At 45.3% G+C, this 15,969-nt stretch overlaps 1 protein-coding gene across 1 annotated transcript in view; it reads left to right on the forward strand.

The window, feature by feature from the left end:
* LOC123349807 (butyrophilin subfamily 2 member A1-like) overlaps positions 1-15,969 on the forward strand; it is a 143,471-nt gene that overhangs the window by 115,093 nt on the left and 12,409 nt on the right. Inside the window, exons 28-34 of the mRNA XM_044987994.1 lie at positions 1,293-1,313; positions 1,894-1,914; positions 2,416-2,436; positions 3,681-3,701; positions 4,745-4,765; positions 11,184-11,204; positions 13,892-13,912. Coding sequence (XP_044843929.1) covers positions 1,293-1,313; positions 1,894-1,914; positions 2,416-2,436; positions 3,681-3,701; positions 4,745-4,765; positions 11,184-11,204; positions 13,892-13,912 — 147 coding nt within the window. The remainder of the gene's footprint in view (positions 1-1,292; positions 1,314-1,893; positions 1,915-2,415; positions 2,437-3,680; positions 3,702-4,744; positions 4,766-11,183; positions 11,205-13,891; positions 13,913-15,969) is intronic.

Genomic DNA, 15,969 nt, shown 5'->3' on the forward strand with positions numbered 1-15,969 from the left:
AAGGTGTTGGCAGAAACTTTCCATGGGCATATGTTTATTTCAGGTGAAAAAATACTATTTGGATTTTAAAAAGAACAAGAAAGATGCAAAAGTGTCTCAGTAGAGTCAAAAGTTTCTATTTCCTCCGTATTCAAAAGGAATATTCTGATTTTTCACTTCAAAATGAAGGAGACATTGGTAAGGTTCGATTGAGTTATGAAATAATGTGGGGGCAGAGTAGGCATAGGCACACACTTTATTATTTCCTCGTGGGTACTTGACCACTTCTCTGCCCCAGGCCATGCCCCTACTATACCACTTCCCTCGAGGCCACACCCCTACCTCACCTGTTCCCGCTCCCACTCTGCCTCTTCCTGCACTGCTCCAACCCCTCTCCCAAGAGTGCTCTGCCCTCATTCCACCTCTTCCTTCCTTGGCTCCTCCCCCCAGCGCCTCCTGCCCTCTGCAGAAGTCGCGGGCAGGAGGTGCTAGGGTGGAGGGGGAGGAGCTGATTGATGGTGTCTGCTGGTGAGTACAATTTCTGTCTCAGAAAAACTGTACCCCGTTCACTGGAGCTCACACAAGCCATTCAGTAGGAAAGTGTTTGCTAGCCCTCAAACCGCAAGGCACTGGGATGATCTTAATTAGAACTATAGCAGCTGTTATATTAGCTCAGGATTTGGGTCTGTTCCTGGAATACTGAGTGCAGTTCCAGTGTCCCCAACTGATAGTTGTCAAACTGGAGAGGGTTCAGAGAAGAGCACCAGAATGATTAATGGATTAGATAACATGTGTTATAGTGATAGACTCAAAGAGCTCAATCTGTTTAGCTCACCAAAGAAAAGGGGTGACTGGATTACACTCTATATGTATGTAGATAGAGAACATATATGTGATAATGGGCTCTTTAGTCTAGTAGAGAATGGTCTAGCAAAATCCAATGGCTGGAAACTGAAACGAGGAAAGTCAAACTAGAAATTAGTTATAATTTTTTAAGAGTGAGGGTAATTAGCTTTTCTAACGATTTACAAGGCATTGTGGTGAATATTCCATCACTGGAATCTCTAAAGGATCTGCTCTAATGAAAACATGAATTGTTTTGGGGAATTTCTCTGGACCATTTTATAGATGACGATAGTTCTTCTTTCCGGCCTTAGACAGTATAGTGTTCCTTGTGTCACTTGCTCCCTCGCAGCTATTCTCCAATGAATAAAGCTTTAGATATTTTAACTATTAGTTATCTTTGATTCTTGGCCATATTGTTACAAAAGGTGCTATTGTTGTCTTTAAATATATTTTATTTTCTTTTTTAGGAGACTTGGAAAAGCCAATAAGTAAGTCTGTGGACTTTTTCTTCCATGTGCTCTACCCCTCTTTTTGATAGAGCAGATTACTTGGCTAATTTTTCAAGAACATATATGTGCACTTGCTGGTTCTGAGCAGAGCTGCTCATACATTGTTCTAATTTAGATAGACTCAGCCACTACTTGTTTGTATTCTCCAAACATAACAACCTTGCAGTGATACAGTGTGAAAGGCAATGTACACATTGAAAAGACTCTGCATTGAAACACAATATTGAATGCAGCTCATGATGTAAATGGTGTTACTGCTCTTTTCATAGCAGATCCCATATTGGCAGAGGAGTGTTATGTGTCATATTCACCTTTTCCTAACTAGTTGTAGCCACGAAGCTTCTTCTGAAAATTATTAAATCAAGAATATAATCTTGTCTATCTACTATGTAGCTGGACAGGAATGAGGGTAAGCTCAGGGATAGAATAGCTATCTCACTACACATGGCCAATATTTATGTTAATCGACAAAAAAATGTTCTCATTTGCCCTCTTCAATTCATAAGTCAATGGACATACCCTTAACTGTTTTCTTCTCCTCCCCATTGTTCTTTTGCAGAAGAACTCCAGAAGGAAAAGGGTGAGTTTGCCTATTTTACTCAATATTTACAGTTGACTGACCAAACTATGTGTGCCCTTATTGGTTCCAACAATTTCAGAAGGGACGCTATCATTGCATGTCCCGTGGATATGGGAAGTGGAGGGTCTGTGTAGATTGCTCTGGAATTGTGCTATGTCATCGTGGTATGTCTTCGAGCTGAGACCTCACTTTTCAAAGAAATCACAGGGGCAGCGGTTCAAGGGCAGTCGTGTATGATAGTAAGGTTCGATTCAGTTAGGTACTGCTCTAATGAAAACATTAATTTTTTGGAGGAAGTTCTCTGACCCATGTTATAAATGATGAGAGTGGTTCCTTCCGGCCTTAAACAGTATGATGGTCACTGTGTCACTTGCTCCCTTGCAGCTATTCTCCAATAAATTCAGCTTTAGATATTTTAAGTATTAGTTATCTTTGTTCTTGGCCATATTATTAGAAAAGGTGCTATTGTTGTCTTTAAATATATTTTCTTTTCTTTTTTAGGAGACTTGGAAAAGACAATAAGTAAGTCTGTGTCCTTTTTCTTCCATGTCCTCTACTGCTATGTATGAGTCTTGTAGAATGAAAAGAAAAAGCATTGAGTTATTAGATCTCACCCCACTTTCTTGTTTTGATAGAGCAGGAACTCAGGCAATTGTTAAGGTTTGATTCAGTTGCAAAATAATGTGGGGGTAGTATATCACAGAGGCCAACTTTTTGATTTCCTTGTGGGTACTTGACCACCTCTCTGCCCCAGGCCCTGCTCCTACTATACCCCTCCCCTCAAGGCCATACCCCTGCCCCACCTGTTCCTGCTCCCCATCTGCCAATTGCTGCCCTGCTCCACCCCCTCCCAAGTGTGCCCCACCCTCATTCCACCTCTTCCTTCCTTGGTTCCTCCTCTCCCCAATTCCTTCTCCCCTCTCCAGAAGAGCTGATCAGTGGTGGGCAGGAGGCATTGCAGTGGAGGGGGTAGGGAGCTGATTGGTGGAGCCTGCCTGTGAGTGCAATTTTTTTCTGAGAAAAAGTGTACCCCTGTCACTGAAGCTCAGGCAAGCCCTTCAGTAAGATAGTGTTTGCTATGCCCCAAACCAGAGGGCATTGCAATGATCTTAATTAGGACTATAGGGGTTATATTATCTCAGTATTTGGCTCTGTTCCTGGAATACTGAGTGTAGTTCCAGTGTCCCCAACTGATAGTTGTCAAACTGGAGAGGGTTCAGAGAAGAGCACAAGAATGATTAAGGTATTAGATAACGTGTTATAATGATAGACTCAAAGAGCTCAATCTATTTAGCTCACCAAAGAGAAGGGGTGACTTGATTACACTCCAGACGTATGTCGATAGACAACATATATGTGATAATGGGCTCTTTAGTCTAGTAGAGAATGGTCTAGCAAAATCCAATGGCTGGAAACTGAAACTAGAAATTAGGTATAAATTTTTAAGAGTCAGAGTGATTAGCCTTTATAACAATTTACGAGGGGTTGTGGTGAATATTCCATCACTGGAAATGTTTTCTAAAGTTACTGCTCTAATGCAAACATGAATTGCTTGGGGGAAGTTCTCTGGCCCATGTTATAGATGATGAGAGTGCTTCCTTCCACCCTTAGACAGTTTGATGTTCATTGTGTCACTTGCTCCCTCACAGCTATTCTCCAATAAATGCAGCTTTTGATATTTTAACTATTAGTTACCTTTGTTCTTTGCCCTATTATTGCAAAAGATGCTATTGTTATCTTTAAATATATATATTTTTCTTTTTTAGGAGACTTGGAAAAGAGAATGAGTAAGTCTGTGTCTATATTCTTCGGTGTGGTCTACTCCTTTTTTTGATAAAGCAGGTTACTTGGCTAATGTTGTCAGTAACATATATGAACACTTGCTGGTTCTGAGCAGTGCTGCTAATACATTGTTGAAATTTAAATAGACTCACACACTACTTGTTTGTATTCTCTAAGAGCCATAACATTCTTGCAGAGACACATTGCAAAAGGCAACATACACACTGAAAGGACTCTGCATTGAAATAGCAAATGGAATGCAGCACATGATGTAAATGGTGTTACTGCTCCTTTATTAGCAGAACCCATATTAGCAGAGGAGCGTAGTGTTTCATATTCACCTTTTGCTAATTACTTGTGGCCAGGGCCGGCTCCAGGCACCAGCCTATCAAGCATGTGCTTGGGGCGGCACATTGGGAGGGGACAGCGATCCAGGCAGCGCTGGGGGGGAGCGGGGACTTGGGTGGCGCGTCACGACACTCGGGGGGGCAGGGACTTGGGTGGTGCGATGCTCGGAGGGGCGGGGACTTGGGCGGCGTGACGCGATGCTGGGGGGGCAGGGACTTGGGCAGCCCCACACGACGCTCGGAGGTGCGGGGACTTTGGTGGTGTGACGCAGCGCTGGCGGGGGCAGAGACTTGGGCAGTGTGACCCTCGGGGAGGTGGGGACTTGGGGGACATGACGCGGCGCTTGGGGGGCGGGGATTTGGGTGGTGCAGCACGGCGCTCAGGGAGGGGTCGGGCGGCGCTCGCGGGGGCAGGGCAGCGCTCTTTTTTTTTTCTCTTGGGGCGGAAAAATGTTAGAGCCGGCCCTGGTTGTGGCCATGAAGCTTCTTCTTAAATTGCTTAAAGCAAGAATATATTCTCCTCTGTCTACTACATAGTGGGATAGGAATGGGGCTAGCCCATGGATTGAACAGCTAGTTCATACCCATGGCCAATATTTATGCTAATCAAGAAAGAAACAGTCTCATTCGCCCTTTTCTATTCATCAGTCAATGGTCATACACTGAACTGTTTACTTCTCCTCCCCATTTTTCTTTTGCAGAGGAACCCCGGGAGCAAATGGGTGAGTTTGCCTATTTTAATGAATAGTTACAGTCATCTAACCAAACTTATGGGAAGTGGAGGGTCCATATAGATTACTCTAGAATTGTGGTATGTCATCGAGCTGAGACCTCACTTTTGAAAGAAAGTCAGAGGGGCAGGAGTTCAAGGGCAGTCGTATATGAGAGAAAAAACAGGCACGTGGTAAAGGAACTGAACATATCCATTCAATGAAAAAGCTCTGGATGGGGAGTGTGGCAGGACTGAGTTGCCAGTGCTATACCTCACCTTGTAGTAACTGAGAGCATGCAGATACTCCACCCTGTGCCTCAGGGATGGAGGGAGAATTGTCCTCCCCAAAAAGCTTCCCCCAAACTGGGAACCCACATCCTGTGCAGAGCACCCAGTGTAAGCTCTTTGACAATCCCCCTGCAAAGGAAGTTCTAATATTGACACAGTAATATGTGCTAGAGCAAGAAAGGGAACCTAGATACTCTGTCTTTTGATCCCGTGTACTTACTATGAGAGCAAGGTGTTGTCAGAAACTTTCCATGGGAATGTGTCTATTTCAGGTGGAAAAAAACTTTTTGGATAAAAAAAAGAATAAGAAAGAAGCAAAAGTGTCTCAGTGGAGTCAAATGTTTCTATTTCTTCCTTATTAAAAAGGAATATTCTGTTTTTTAACTACAAAATGAAGGAGACATTGTTAAGTTTCAATTCAGTTACCCAGTCATGTGGGGGTAGAGTCTGTACAGGTGCCAACTTTTAGATTTCCTTGTGAGTACTTGTCCACCACTTTGCCCAATGCCCTGTCCCTACTATACCCCTTCCCTCAAGGTCCCACCCCTACCCCAACTCTTCCTGCTCCCACTCTGCCTAGTAAATATGGCAGGTGACCGGCTTGGCTGAACAGTGAAATCCTTGCTGATCTTAAAGGCAAAAAAGAAGCTTACAAGAAGGGGAAGATTGTACAAATTACCAGGGAGGAGTATAAAAATATTGCTCAGGCATGCAGGAGTGAAATCAGGAGGCCAAATCACACTTGGAATTGCAGCTAGAAAGAGATGTTAAGAGTAACAAGAAGGGTTTCTTCAGTTTCTTCTTAGCAACAAGAAGAAAGTCAAGGAAAGTGTGGGCCCCTTGCTGAATGAGGGAGGCAACCTAGTGACAGAGGATGTGGAAAAAGCTAATGGACTCAATGATTTTTTTTCGCCTCTGTCTTCACAAACAAGGTCAGCTCCCAGACTGCTGCACTGGTCAACACAGTATGGGGAGAAGGTGACCAGCCCTCTGTGGAGAAAGAAATGGTTTGGGACTATTTAGAAAAACAGGACAAACACAAGTCCATGGAGCCGGATGCGCTTCATCCAAGGGTGCTAAAGGACTTGGCGGATGGGATTGCAGGGCCATTATCTTTGAAAACTCATGGTGAATGGGGGAGGTCCCGGATGACTGGAAAAAGGCTACTATAGTGCCCATCTTTAAAAAAGGGAAGAAGGAGGATCCAGGGAACTACAGGCCAGTCAGCCTCACCTCAGTCCCTGGAAAAATCATGGAGCAGGTCCTCAAGGAATCAATTCTGAAGCACTTAGAGGAGAGGAAAGTGATCAGGAACAGTCAGCATGGATTCACCAAGGGCAAGTCATGCCTGACTAACCTAATTGCCTTCTAAGAGGAGATAACTGGGTCTGTGGATGAGGGAAAAGCAATGGATGACTTTAGCAAAGCTTTTGATATGCTCTCCCACAGTATTCTTGCCAGAAAGTTAAAGAGGTATGGTCTGGATGAATGGACGGTAAGGTGGATAGAAAACTGGCTAGATGGTCGGGCTCAACGGGTAGTGATCAATGGTTCCATGTCTAGATGGCAGCCGGTATCAAGTGGAGTGCCCCAAGGGTCGGTGCTGGGGCCGGTTTTGTTCAATATCTTCATTAACGATCTGGAGGATGGTGTGGACTGCACCCTTAGCAAGTTTGCAGATGACACTAAACTGGGAGGAGTGGTTGATACGCTGGAGGGTAGGGATAGGATACAGAGGGACCTAGACAAATTAGAGGATTGGGCCAAAAGAAATATGATGAGGTTCAACAAGGACAAGTGCAGAGTCCTGCACTTAGGACGGAAGAATCCCATGCACTGCTACAGACTAGGGACCGAATGGCTAGGTAGCAGTTCTGCAGAAAAGGACCTAGGGGTTACGGTGGACGAAAAGCTGAATATGAGTGAACAGTGTGCCCTTGTTGCCAAGAAGGCTAATGGCATTTTGGGTTGTATAAGTAGGGGCATTTCCAGCAGATCAAGGGATGTGATCATCCCCCTCTACTCAGCACTGGTGAGGCCTCATTTGGAGTACTGTGTCCAGTTTTGGGCCCCACACTACAAGAAGGATGTGGATAAATTGGAGAGAGTCCAGCGGAGGGCAACAAAAATGATTAGGGGGCTGGAGCACATGACTTATGAGGAGAGGCTGAGGGAACTGGGATTGTTTAGTCTGCAGAAGAGAAGAATGAGGGGGGATTTGATAGCTGCTTTCAACTACCTGAAAGGGGGTTCCAAAGAGGATGGATCTAGACTGTTCTCAGTGGTAGAAGATGACAGAACAAGGAGTAATGGTCTCAAGTTGCAGAGGGGGAGGTTTAGGTTGGATATTAGGAAAAACTTTTTCACTAGTAGGGTGGTGAAGCACTGGAATGGGTTACCCAGGGAGGTAGTGGAATCTCCTTCCTTAGAGGTTTTTAAGGTCAGGCTTGACAAAGCCCTGGCTGGGATGATTTAGTTGGGTTTGGTCCTGCTTTGAGCAGGGGGTTGGACTAGATGACCTCCTGAGGTCCCTTCCAACCCTGAGATTCTATGATTCTATGATTCTATGACACTAAACTGGAAGGAGTGGTAGATACGCTGGAGGGTAGGGATAGGATACAGAGGGACCTAGACAAATTAGAGGACTGGGCCAAAAGAAACCTGATGAGGTTCAACAAGGACAAGTGCAGAGTCCTATATTTAGGAAAGAAGAATCCCATTCACTGTTACAGACTAGGGACCTAATGGATAGGAAGCAGTTGTGCAGAAAAGGACCTGGAGGTTACAGTGGACGAGAAGCTGGATATGAGTCGACAGTGTGCTCTTGTTGCCAAGAAGGCTAACGGCATTTTGGGCTGTATAAGTAGGGGCATTGCCAGCAGATCGAGGGATGTGATCATTCCCCTCTGTTCGACATTGGTGAGGCCTCATCTGGAGTACTGTGTCCAGTTTTGGGCCCCACACTACAAGAAGGATGTGGAAAAATTGGAAAGAGTCCAGCGGAGGGCACCAAAAATGATTAGGGGCCTGGAGCACATGACTTATGCGGAGAGGCTGAGGGAACTGGGATTGTTTAGTCTGCAGAAGAGAAGAATGAGGGGGGATTTGATAGCTGCTTTCAGCTACCTGAAAGGGGGTTCCAAAGAGAATGGATCTAGACTGTTCTCAGAGGTACCTGATGACAGAACAAGGAATAATGGTCTCACGTTGCAGTGCGGGAGGTTTAGGTTGGATATTAGGAAAAACTATTTTCCTCAGAGAATGGTGAAGCCCTGGAATGGGTTACCTAGGGAGGTGGTGGAATCTCCTTCCTTAGAGGTTTTTAAGGTCAGGCTTGACAAAGCCCTGGCTGGGATGATTTATTTGGGAATTGGTCCTGCATTGAGCAGGGGGTTGGACTAGATGACCTCCTGAGGTCCCTTTCAACCCTGATATTCTATGATTCTATGATTCCTGTCCTCCTCCAACCCCTCTCCCAAGAGTGCCCCGCCCTCCTTCTGCGTGTTCCTTCCTTTGTTCCTCCCGCCCAGCGCCTCCTTCCCTCTGCAGAAAAGCTGATCAGTGGCGGGCAGGAGACGCTAGGATGGAGGGAGATGAGCTGATTGATGGTGTCTGCTGGTGAGTGCAATTTCTGTCTCAGAAAAAACTGTACCCCGTTCACTGGAGCTCACAAAAGCCCTTCAGAAGGAAACTGTTCACTAGGCCCCGAACCAGAGGGTATGGGGATGATGTTAATTAGGACTATAGCGGTTATATTAGCTCTATATTTGGCTCTGTTGCTGGAATACTGAGTGTAGTTCCACTGTACCCAGCTGAAGAAAGAAGTTGTCAAACTGCGGAAGGTTCATAGAAGACCACCAGAATGATTAAAGGATTAGATAATATGTGTTATAGTGATAGCCTCAAAGAGCTCAATCTGTTTAGTTCACCAAAGAAAAGGGGAGACTTGATTACAATATGATGGGGGCTAATTTAGCTACAACGAGTCAGGAAAAAGATCTTGGAGTCATCATGGATAGTTCTCTGAAGATGTCCACGCAGTGTGCAGAGGCGATCAAAAAAGCAAACAGGATGTTAGGAATCATTAAAAAGGGGATGGAGAATAAGACAGAGAATATATTATTGCCCTTATATAAATCCATAGTATGCCCACATCTTGAATAGTGTGTACAGATGTGATCTCCTCACCTCAAAAAAGATATTCTAGCACTAGAAAAGGTTCAGAAAAGGGCAACTAAAATAATTAGGGGTTTGGAGAGGGTCCCATATGAGGAAAGATTAAAGGGGCTAGGACTCTTCAGCTTGGAAAAGAGGAGACTAAGGGGGGATATGATAGAGGTAGATAAAATCATGAGTGATGTTGAGAAAGTGGATAAGGAAAAGTTATTGACTTATTCCCATAATACAAGAACTAGGGGTCACCAAATGAAATTAATAGGCAGCAGGTTTAAAACAAATAAAAGGAAGTTCTTCTTCACGCAGCACACAGTCAACTTGTGGAACTCCTTACCTGAGGATGTTGTGAAGGCTAGGACTATAACAGCGTTTAAAAGAGAACTGGATAAATTCATGGTGGTGAAGTCCATAAATGGCTATTAGCCAGGATGGGTAAAGAATGGTGTCCCTAGCCTCTGTTCGTCAGAGGATGGAGATGGATGGCAGGAGAGAGATCACTTGATCATTGCCTGTTAGGTTCACTCCCTCTGGGGCATCTGGCATTGGCCACTGTTGGTAGACAGATACTGGGCTAGATGGACCTTTGGTCTGATCTGGTACAGCAGTTCTTATGTTCTTATATTCTTATGTTACACTCTAGACATATGTAGATAGAGAACATATATATGATAATGGGCTCTTTAGTCTAGCAGAGAATGGTCTAGCAAAATCCAATGGCTGGAAACTGAAACTAGGAAAGTCAGACTAGAAATAAGATATACATTTTTAAGAGTGAGGGTGATTAGCCATTGTTACAATTTACGAGGGTTTAGGGTGCATCCTCCATTACTGGACATTTTTTCTAATGGTACTGCTCTAATGCAAACATTAATTGTTTCGGAGAAGTTCTCTGGCGCATGTAATAGATGATGAGAGCATTTCCTTCCGGCCTCAGACAGTATGATGTTCATTGTGTCACTTGCTCTCTCACAGCTATTCTCCAATAAATACAGCTTTTGATATTTTAACTATTAGTTACCCTTGTTTTTGGCCCTATTATTACAAAAGGTGCTATTGTTATCTTTAAATATATTTGTTTTCTTTTTTAGGAGACTATTAAAAAAGAATAAGTAAGGGTAGGGTTACACTTACCTGCCGGGTCGACGGGCGGCGTTCGACTTCTCGGAGTTCGAACTATCGCGTCTAATCTAGACGCGTCTAAACTAAACGCGATAGTTCGAACTCCCGACGCGCTCCTGTCGACTCCGGAACTCCACCACTGCGAACGGCGGTGGCGGAGTCGACGGGGGAGCCGCGGAGTTCGACCCCGCCGCGTCTGGACGGGTAAGTAGTTCGAACTAGGGTACTTCGAGTTCAGCTACGCTATTCGCGTAGCTGAACTTGCGTACTCTAGTTCGACCCCGCACCCTAGTGTAGACCAGGCCTACAGTCTGTGGCCTTTTTCTTCCTTGTGCTCTACTCCTCTTTTCGATAGAGCAGATTACTTGGCTAATTTTGTCAATAACATATACGAGCACTTGCTGGTTGTGAGCAGTGCAGCTCATACATTGTTTAAATTTAAATAGACACACCCATTACTTGTTCGTATTCTACAAGAATCCTAAAACCCTTGCAGACACGCTATGAAAGTCAATGGAATACAGCTCACGATGTAAATGGTGTTACTGCTCCTTTCATAGCAGAACCCATATTAGCAGAGGCGCGTAGTGCTTCATATTCACCTTTTGCTAATTACTTTTGGCCATGAAGCTTCTTCTTAAATTGATTAAAGCAAGAATATACTCTCCTCTATCTACTACATAGTGGGATGGGAATGGGGCTAGCCCACGGATTGAATAACTAGTTCACTACCCATGGCCAATATTTATGCTAATCAAGAAAGAGTCTCATTCACCCGCTTCAATTCATAAGTCAATGGACATACACTGAACTGTTTTGTTCTACTCCCCATTGTTCTTTTGCAGAAGAACTCCAGGATGAAAAGGGTGAGTTTGCCTACTTTACTCAATAGTTACAGTTGACGGACCAAACTTAGTGTGCCCTGTATTGGTTGCAGCAACTTCAACGGTAGTAGGGATGCTATCATTGCATTCCCCGTGGACCTGGGAAGTGGGGGAGTCTGTATAGATTACTATTTAATTATGGGTTTCAGAGTAGCAGCCGTGTTAGTCTGTATCCGCAAAAAAAACCAGGAGTACTTGTGGCACCTTAAAGACTAACAAATTTATTTTAGCATGAGCTTTCGTGAGCTAAAGCTCACTTCTTCGGATGCATAGAATGGAACACACAGACAGGAGATATTTATACATACAGAGAACATGAGAAGGTGCCTTCTCATGTTCTCTGTATGTATAAATATCTCCTGTCTGTGTGTTCCATTCTATGCATCCGAAGAAGTGAGCTTTAGCTCACGAAAGCTCATGCTAAAATAAATTTGTTAGTCTTTAAGGTGCCACAAGTACTCCTGGTTTTTTTTATTTAATTATGGTATGTCATCAAGCTGAGACCTCACCAGCACTTTGCAAAGAAAGTCAGAGGGGCAGGGATTCAAGGGCAGTCGGTCATGTGAGAAAAAACATCCATGTGCTAGAAGAACTGAACATATCCATTGAATGAAAAAGATCTGGGTAGGGAGTGAGGCAGGACCGAGTTGCCAGTGTTGTGCCTGACTTGGTAGTAACTGAGGCCATGGAGACACTCCAGCCTGTGCCTCAGGGATGGAGGGAGAAGTGTCTTCCCAAAAGAGCTTCCCCCAAACTGGGAACATACATCATTTGCAGAGCACCCACGGTAGTTTCTTTGACAATCCCCCTGCAAAGGAAGTGCTGATATTCACACAGGAATCCTTGCTACAGTAGGAAATAGAACCTAGATATTCTGTCTTCCGGTCTTATGTATTCAGTATGAGAGGAAGGTGTTGGCAGAAACTTTCCCTGGCAATATGTTTGTTTCAGGCCAAAAAAAAATACTGTTTAGAATAAAAGAAGAACAAGTAAGATGCATAATCATCTCATTAGAGTCAAAAGTTTCTATTTCCTCTGTATATAAAAAGAAATATTCTGATTTTTCACTTCAAAATGAAGGAGACTTTGTTAAGGTTTGATTCAGTTACAAAAAAATGTGCAGGCAGTGTAAGGACACGTGCCAACCTTTTTATTTTCTCGCGGGTACCTGACCACCTCTCTGCCCCAAGCCCTACCCTTATTATACCACTTCACTGAAGGCCCCACCCCTGCCCCACCTGTTCCTCCCCCCACTCTTCCTCTTCTGGCTCTGCTCCACCACTGCTCCCAAGAGTGCCCCGCCCTCATTCCACCTCTTCCTTCCTTGGCTCCTCCTCCCCAGTCCCTCCTGCCCTCTGCAGAAGACCTGATCAGTGGCCGGCAGGAGACACTAGGGTGGAGGGGGAGGAGCTGATTTATGGTGTCTGCTGGTGAGTGCAATTTCTGTCTCAGAAAAAACTGTACCCCGTTCACTGGAGCTCACATAAGCCCTTCAGTAGGAAAATGTTCGCTAGGCCCCAAACAGAGGGCATGGGGATGATCTTAATTAGGACTGTAGGGGTTATATTAGCTCAGTGTATGGCTCTGTTGCTGGAATAATGAGTGCAGTTCTGGTGTCCCCAACTGAAGAAGGAAGTTGTCAAACTGGAGAGGGTTCAGAGAAGAGCACCAGAATGATTAAAGGATTAGATAACATGTGTTATAGTGATAGGCTCAAAGAGCTCAATCTACTTAGCTTGCCAAAGAAAAGAGGTGACTTGATTACACTCTAGATGTATGTAGATAGAGAACATATATGTGATAATGGGCTCGTTAGTCTAGCAGAGAATGGTCTAGCAAAATCCAATGGCTGGAAAGTGAAACTAGGAAAATCAGACTACAAATAAGGTATACATTTTTAAGAGTGAGGGCAATTAGCCATTGTAACACTTTACAAGGGGTTGTGGTGCATCCTCCATCAGTGGAATTTTTTTCTAAAGATACTGCTCTACTACAAACATGAATTGTTTGGGGAAAGTTCTCTGGACCATGTTATAGATGATGAGAGTGCTTCCTTCCAGCCTTAGACACGGTGATGTTCATTGTGTCCAGGGCCGGCTCCAGACCCCAGCGTGGCAAGCACGCGCGTGGGGCGGCCCTTTCCCGGGGGGGCGGCAGGCTGGGCCGGCGGACCTTCCGCAGTCATGCCTGTGGGAGGTCCACCAGAGCCCCGGGACGAGCGGACCTGCCGCAGGCATGACTGCGGAGGGGGTGCTCGTCCCGCGGCTCCAGTGGACCTCCCGCAGGCATGACTGCGGACAGTTTGCTGGTCCCACGGCTCGACTGGACCTCCTGCAGGCATGCCTGAGGCAGCTCAAGCGGAGCCGCCGGACCTGCGAACCGTCCGCAGCTGCGGGAGGTCCAGCCGAGCCGCACGACCAGCGGACCCTCCGCAGTCATGCCCGCTGGAGGTCCGCTGCTCCCGCGGCTCCGGGGCACCTCCCGCGCATGACTGCTTGGGGAGGCCAAAAAGGTAGAGCCGCCCCTGATTGTGTCACTTGCTCCCTCGCAGTTATTCTCCAATAAATACAGCTTTTGATATTTTAACTATTGGTTATCTTTCTTCTTGGCCATATTATTACAAAAGGTGCAATTGTTATCTTTAAATATATATATTTTTTCTTTTTTAGGAGACTTGGAGAAGATAATAAGTAAGTCTGTGGCTTTTTTCTTCTGTGTGCTCTACTGCTGTGTAGGAGTCTTATAGAGTGAAAAGAAAAATCATTGAGTTATTAGACCTCACCCCATTTTCCTGTTTTAATAGAGCAGAAACTGAGACAGTGTTAAGATTCGATTCAGTTATGAAATAAAGTGGGGTCAGTGTAGGCACAGGTGCCAACTTTTTTATTTCCTCGTGGGCAGTGATGAGCTGCCAAAATCTTAACAGCCGGTTTCCTACTGGGTCTTCGGCGGCAGGTCCTTCATTCGCTCTGAGTCTTTAGCAGCACTTCGGCGGCGGGTCCTTCAGTGAAGGACCCACTGCCAAAGTGCCGCCGAAGACTTGGAGCGCCGCCCGGTGAGTAAGCCCCACGTGTCTTTTTACATGTGTTGTTTTTTTTTGTCATCCCTGCTGGGACTCTGTCAAAACTGTTCGAATCGGGCCCCGCATTTCCTAAAGCTGGCCTCGCACATCGGGGTTGCAAAATTGTATCAGGGGCCAGGTAGGGAAGGCTGTGCCTCCCAAAACAGCTGTCCCCCCCCATTCAACCCCCGGCACATCCTGCCCCTGACTGCCCCCCTCAGAACCTGCAATCCATCAATCCCCCTGCTCCTTGGCCCCTGACCACCCCCTCCCTAGACCCTCCACCCTAACTACTCCCCAGGTTCCCCGCCCCTACCCAACTTGCCCCGCTCCCTGTCCCCTGACTGCCCCGACCCCTCTCCACACCCCTACCCCCTGACAGCCCTCCCAAATCTTACTGTTGAATAATAGCTGACTGCGTCTCCAAATATAATATGTATGTAGCCAATAAGTCAGATTTAATAGTCTTTATTGGATTCTGATATTTATTGCAAAATTGAACTAAGTGCTTTGATGAAGCAGTTTTTATAAGCACTAGTATGAATTGAAGCTAGCAGTTACATTAATTTAATCTCTGTTCTGTGGATATGATGAAAAGCTTGGCAAGAATTTAGACAGTAGCCATGGCAAATGTTACAGAACATCATTGTGGGTAAGGGATTATATAGCTACTGCCAGTGGCTGTAAACAAAAGAAATGATGTAATAATACCAATCTCCTAGAACTAGAAGGGACCTTAAAAGGTTGTTGAGTCCAGCCCCCTGCCTTCATTAGCAGGACCAATTTTTGCCCCAGATCCTTAAGTGTTCTCTTCAAGGATTGAACTCACAACCCTGGGTTTAGTGAGCCAATACTCAAACCACTGAGCTATTCCTCCCCCCAAATGTTTTAATCTTTAGCCAGTGAGAAACCATAGTATTTCCATTATTATACAGACAGGTCTTAAAGTCATTGCCTTTCTTCCTGATGTGTTAAAAGCAATTACATTGGTTAATAAAATTCAAAGACAAGTTTTGTTTTTCCTATTCACAAAGTGTAATGGACAGAGCCTCTTTAGAATGCTGGGTGATACAGTCTCACCATTATCTCTCCAGCTATTTTTCTGTGTAAAATAAGTTACATATTTAACCCTATCTGAAATAGAGAGACAGATTAACATGAATAGATAATATAGGCTTTAAAAACAGAACTATAAACTGGAGAAAATGAGGCAAAAATAGAAAAGAAATGTAGAGGAGAGGATTTTGCCCCGAAGCCCCCCGATTCCTCTCCCCCCCCGAGCTTCGTCACCCCCGGATTCCTCCCCTCCGAGTCTCATCTTATCTTGGGCTCTGGCAGGCTGATTGAATCAGACTGTAGCTTTCAGCCTGCTGGAGCCGATTCAATCAGCCTGCTGGAGCCCAAGATAAGACGAGACTCGAGGGGAGGAATCGGGGGGGAGAGGAATTGGGGGTGACAAGGCTCGGTGGGGAGAGGAATCGGGGGGCTATGGGGCAAACCGGGGGAAGGTAGCGCTCGGGCAACGAACACTCGGCTCTTCAGCTGCACAGAGCTGAGGTGTCTTGTCTCCCAGCAGCAGCTGCCATTGCTGGCTTTATGGTAACCCTAACAACCGGTTCTAAACTGGCTTCAAAATTTAGCAACCGGTTCCTGCGAACCGGTGCAAACCGGCTCCAACTCACCATT

Source organism: Mauremys mutica, chromosome 15 (assembly GCF_020497125.1).
Source record: "Mauremys mutica isolate MM-2020 ecotype Southern chromosome 15, ASM2049712v1, whole genome shotgun sequence".
NCBI classification, from domain to species: domain Eukaryota; kingdom Metazoa; phylum Chordata; order Testudines; family Geoemydidae; genus Mauremys; species Mauremys mutica.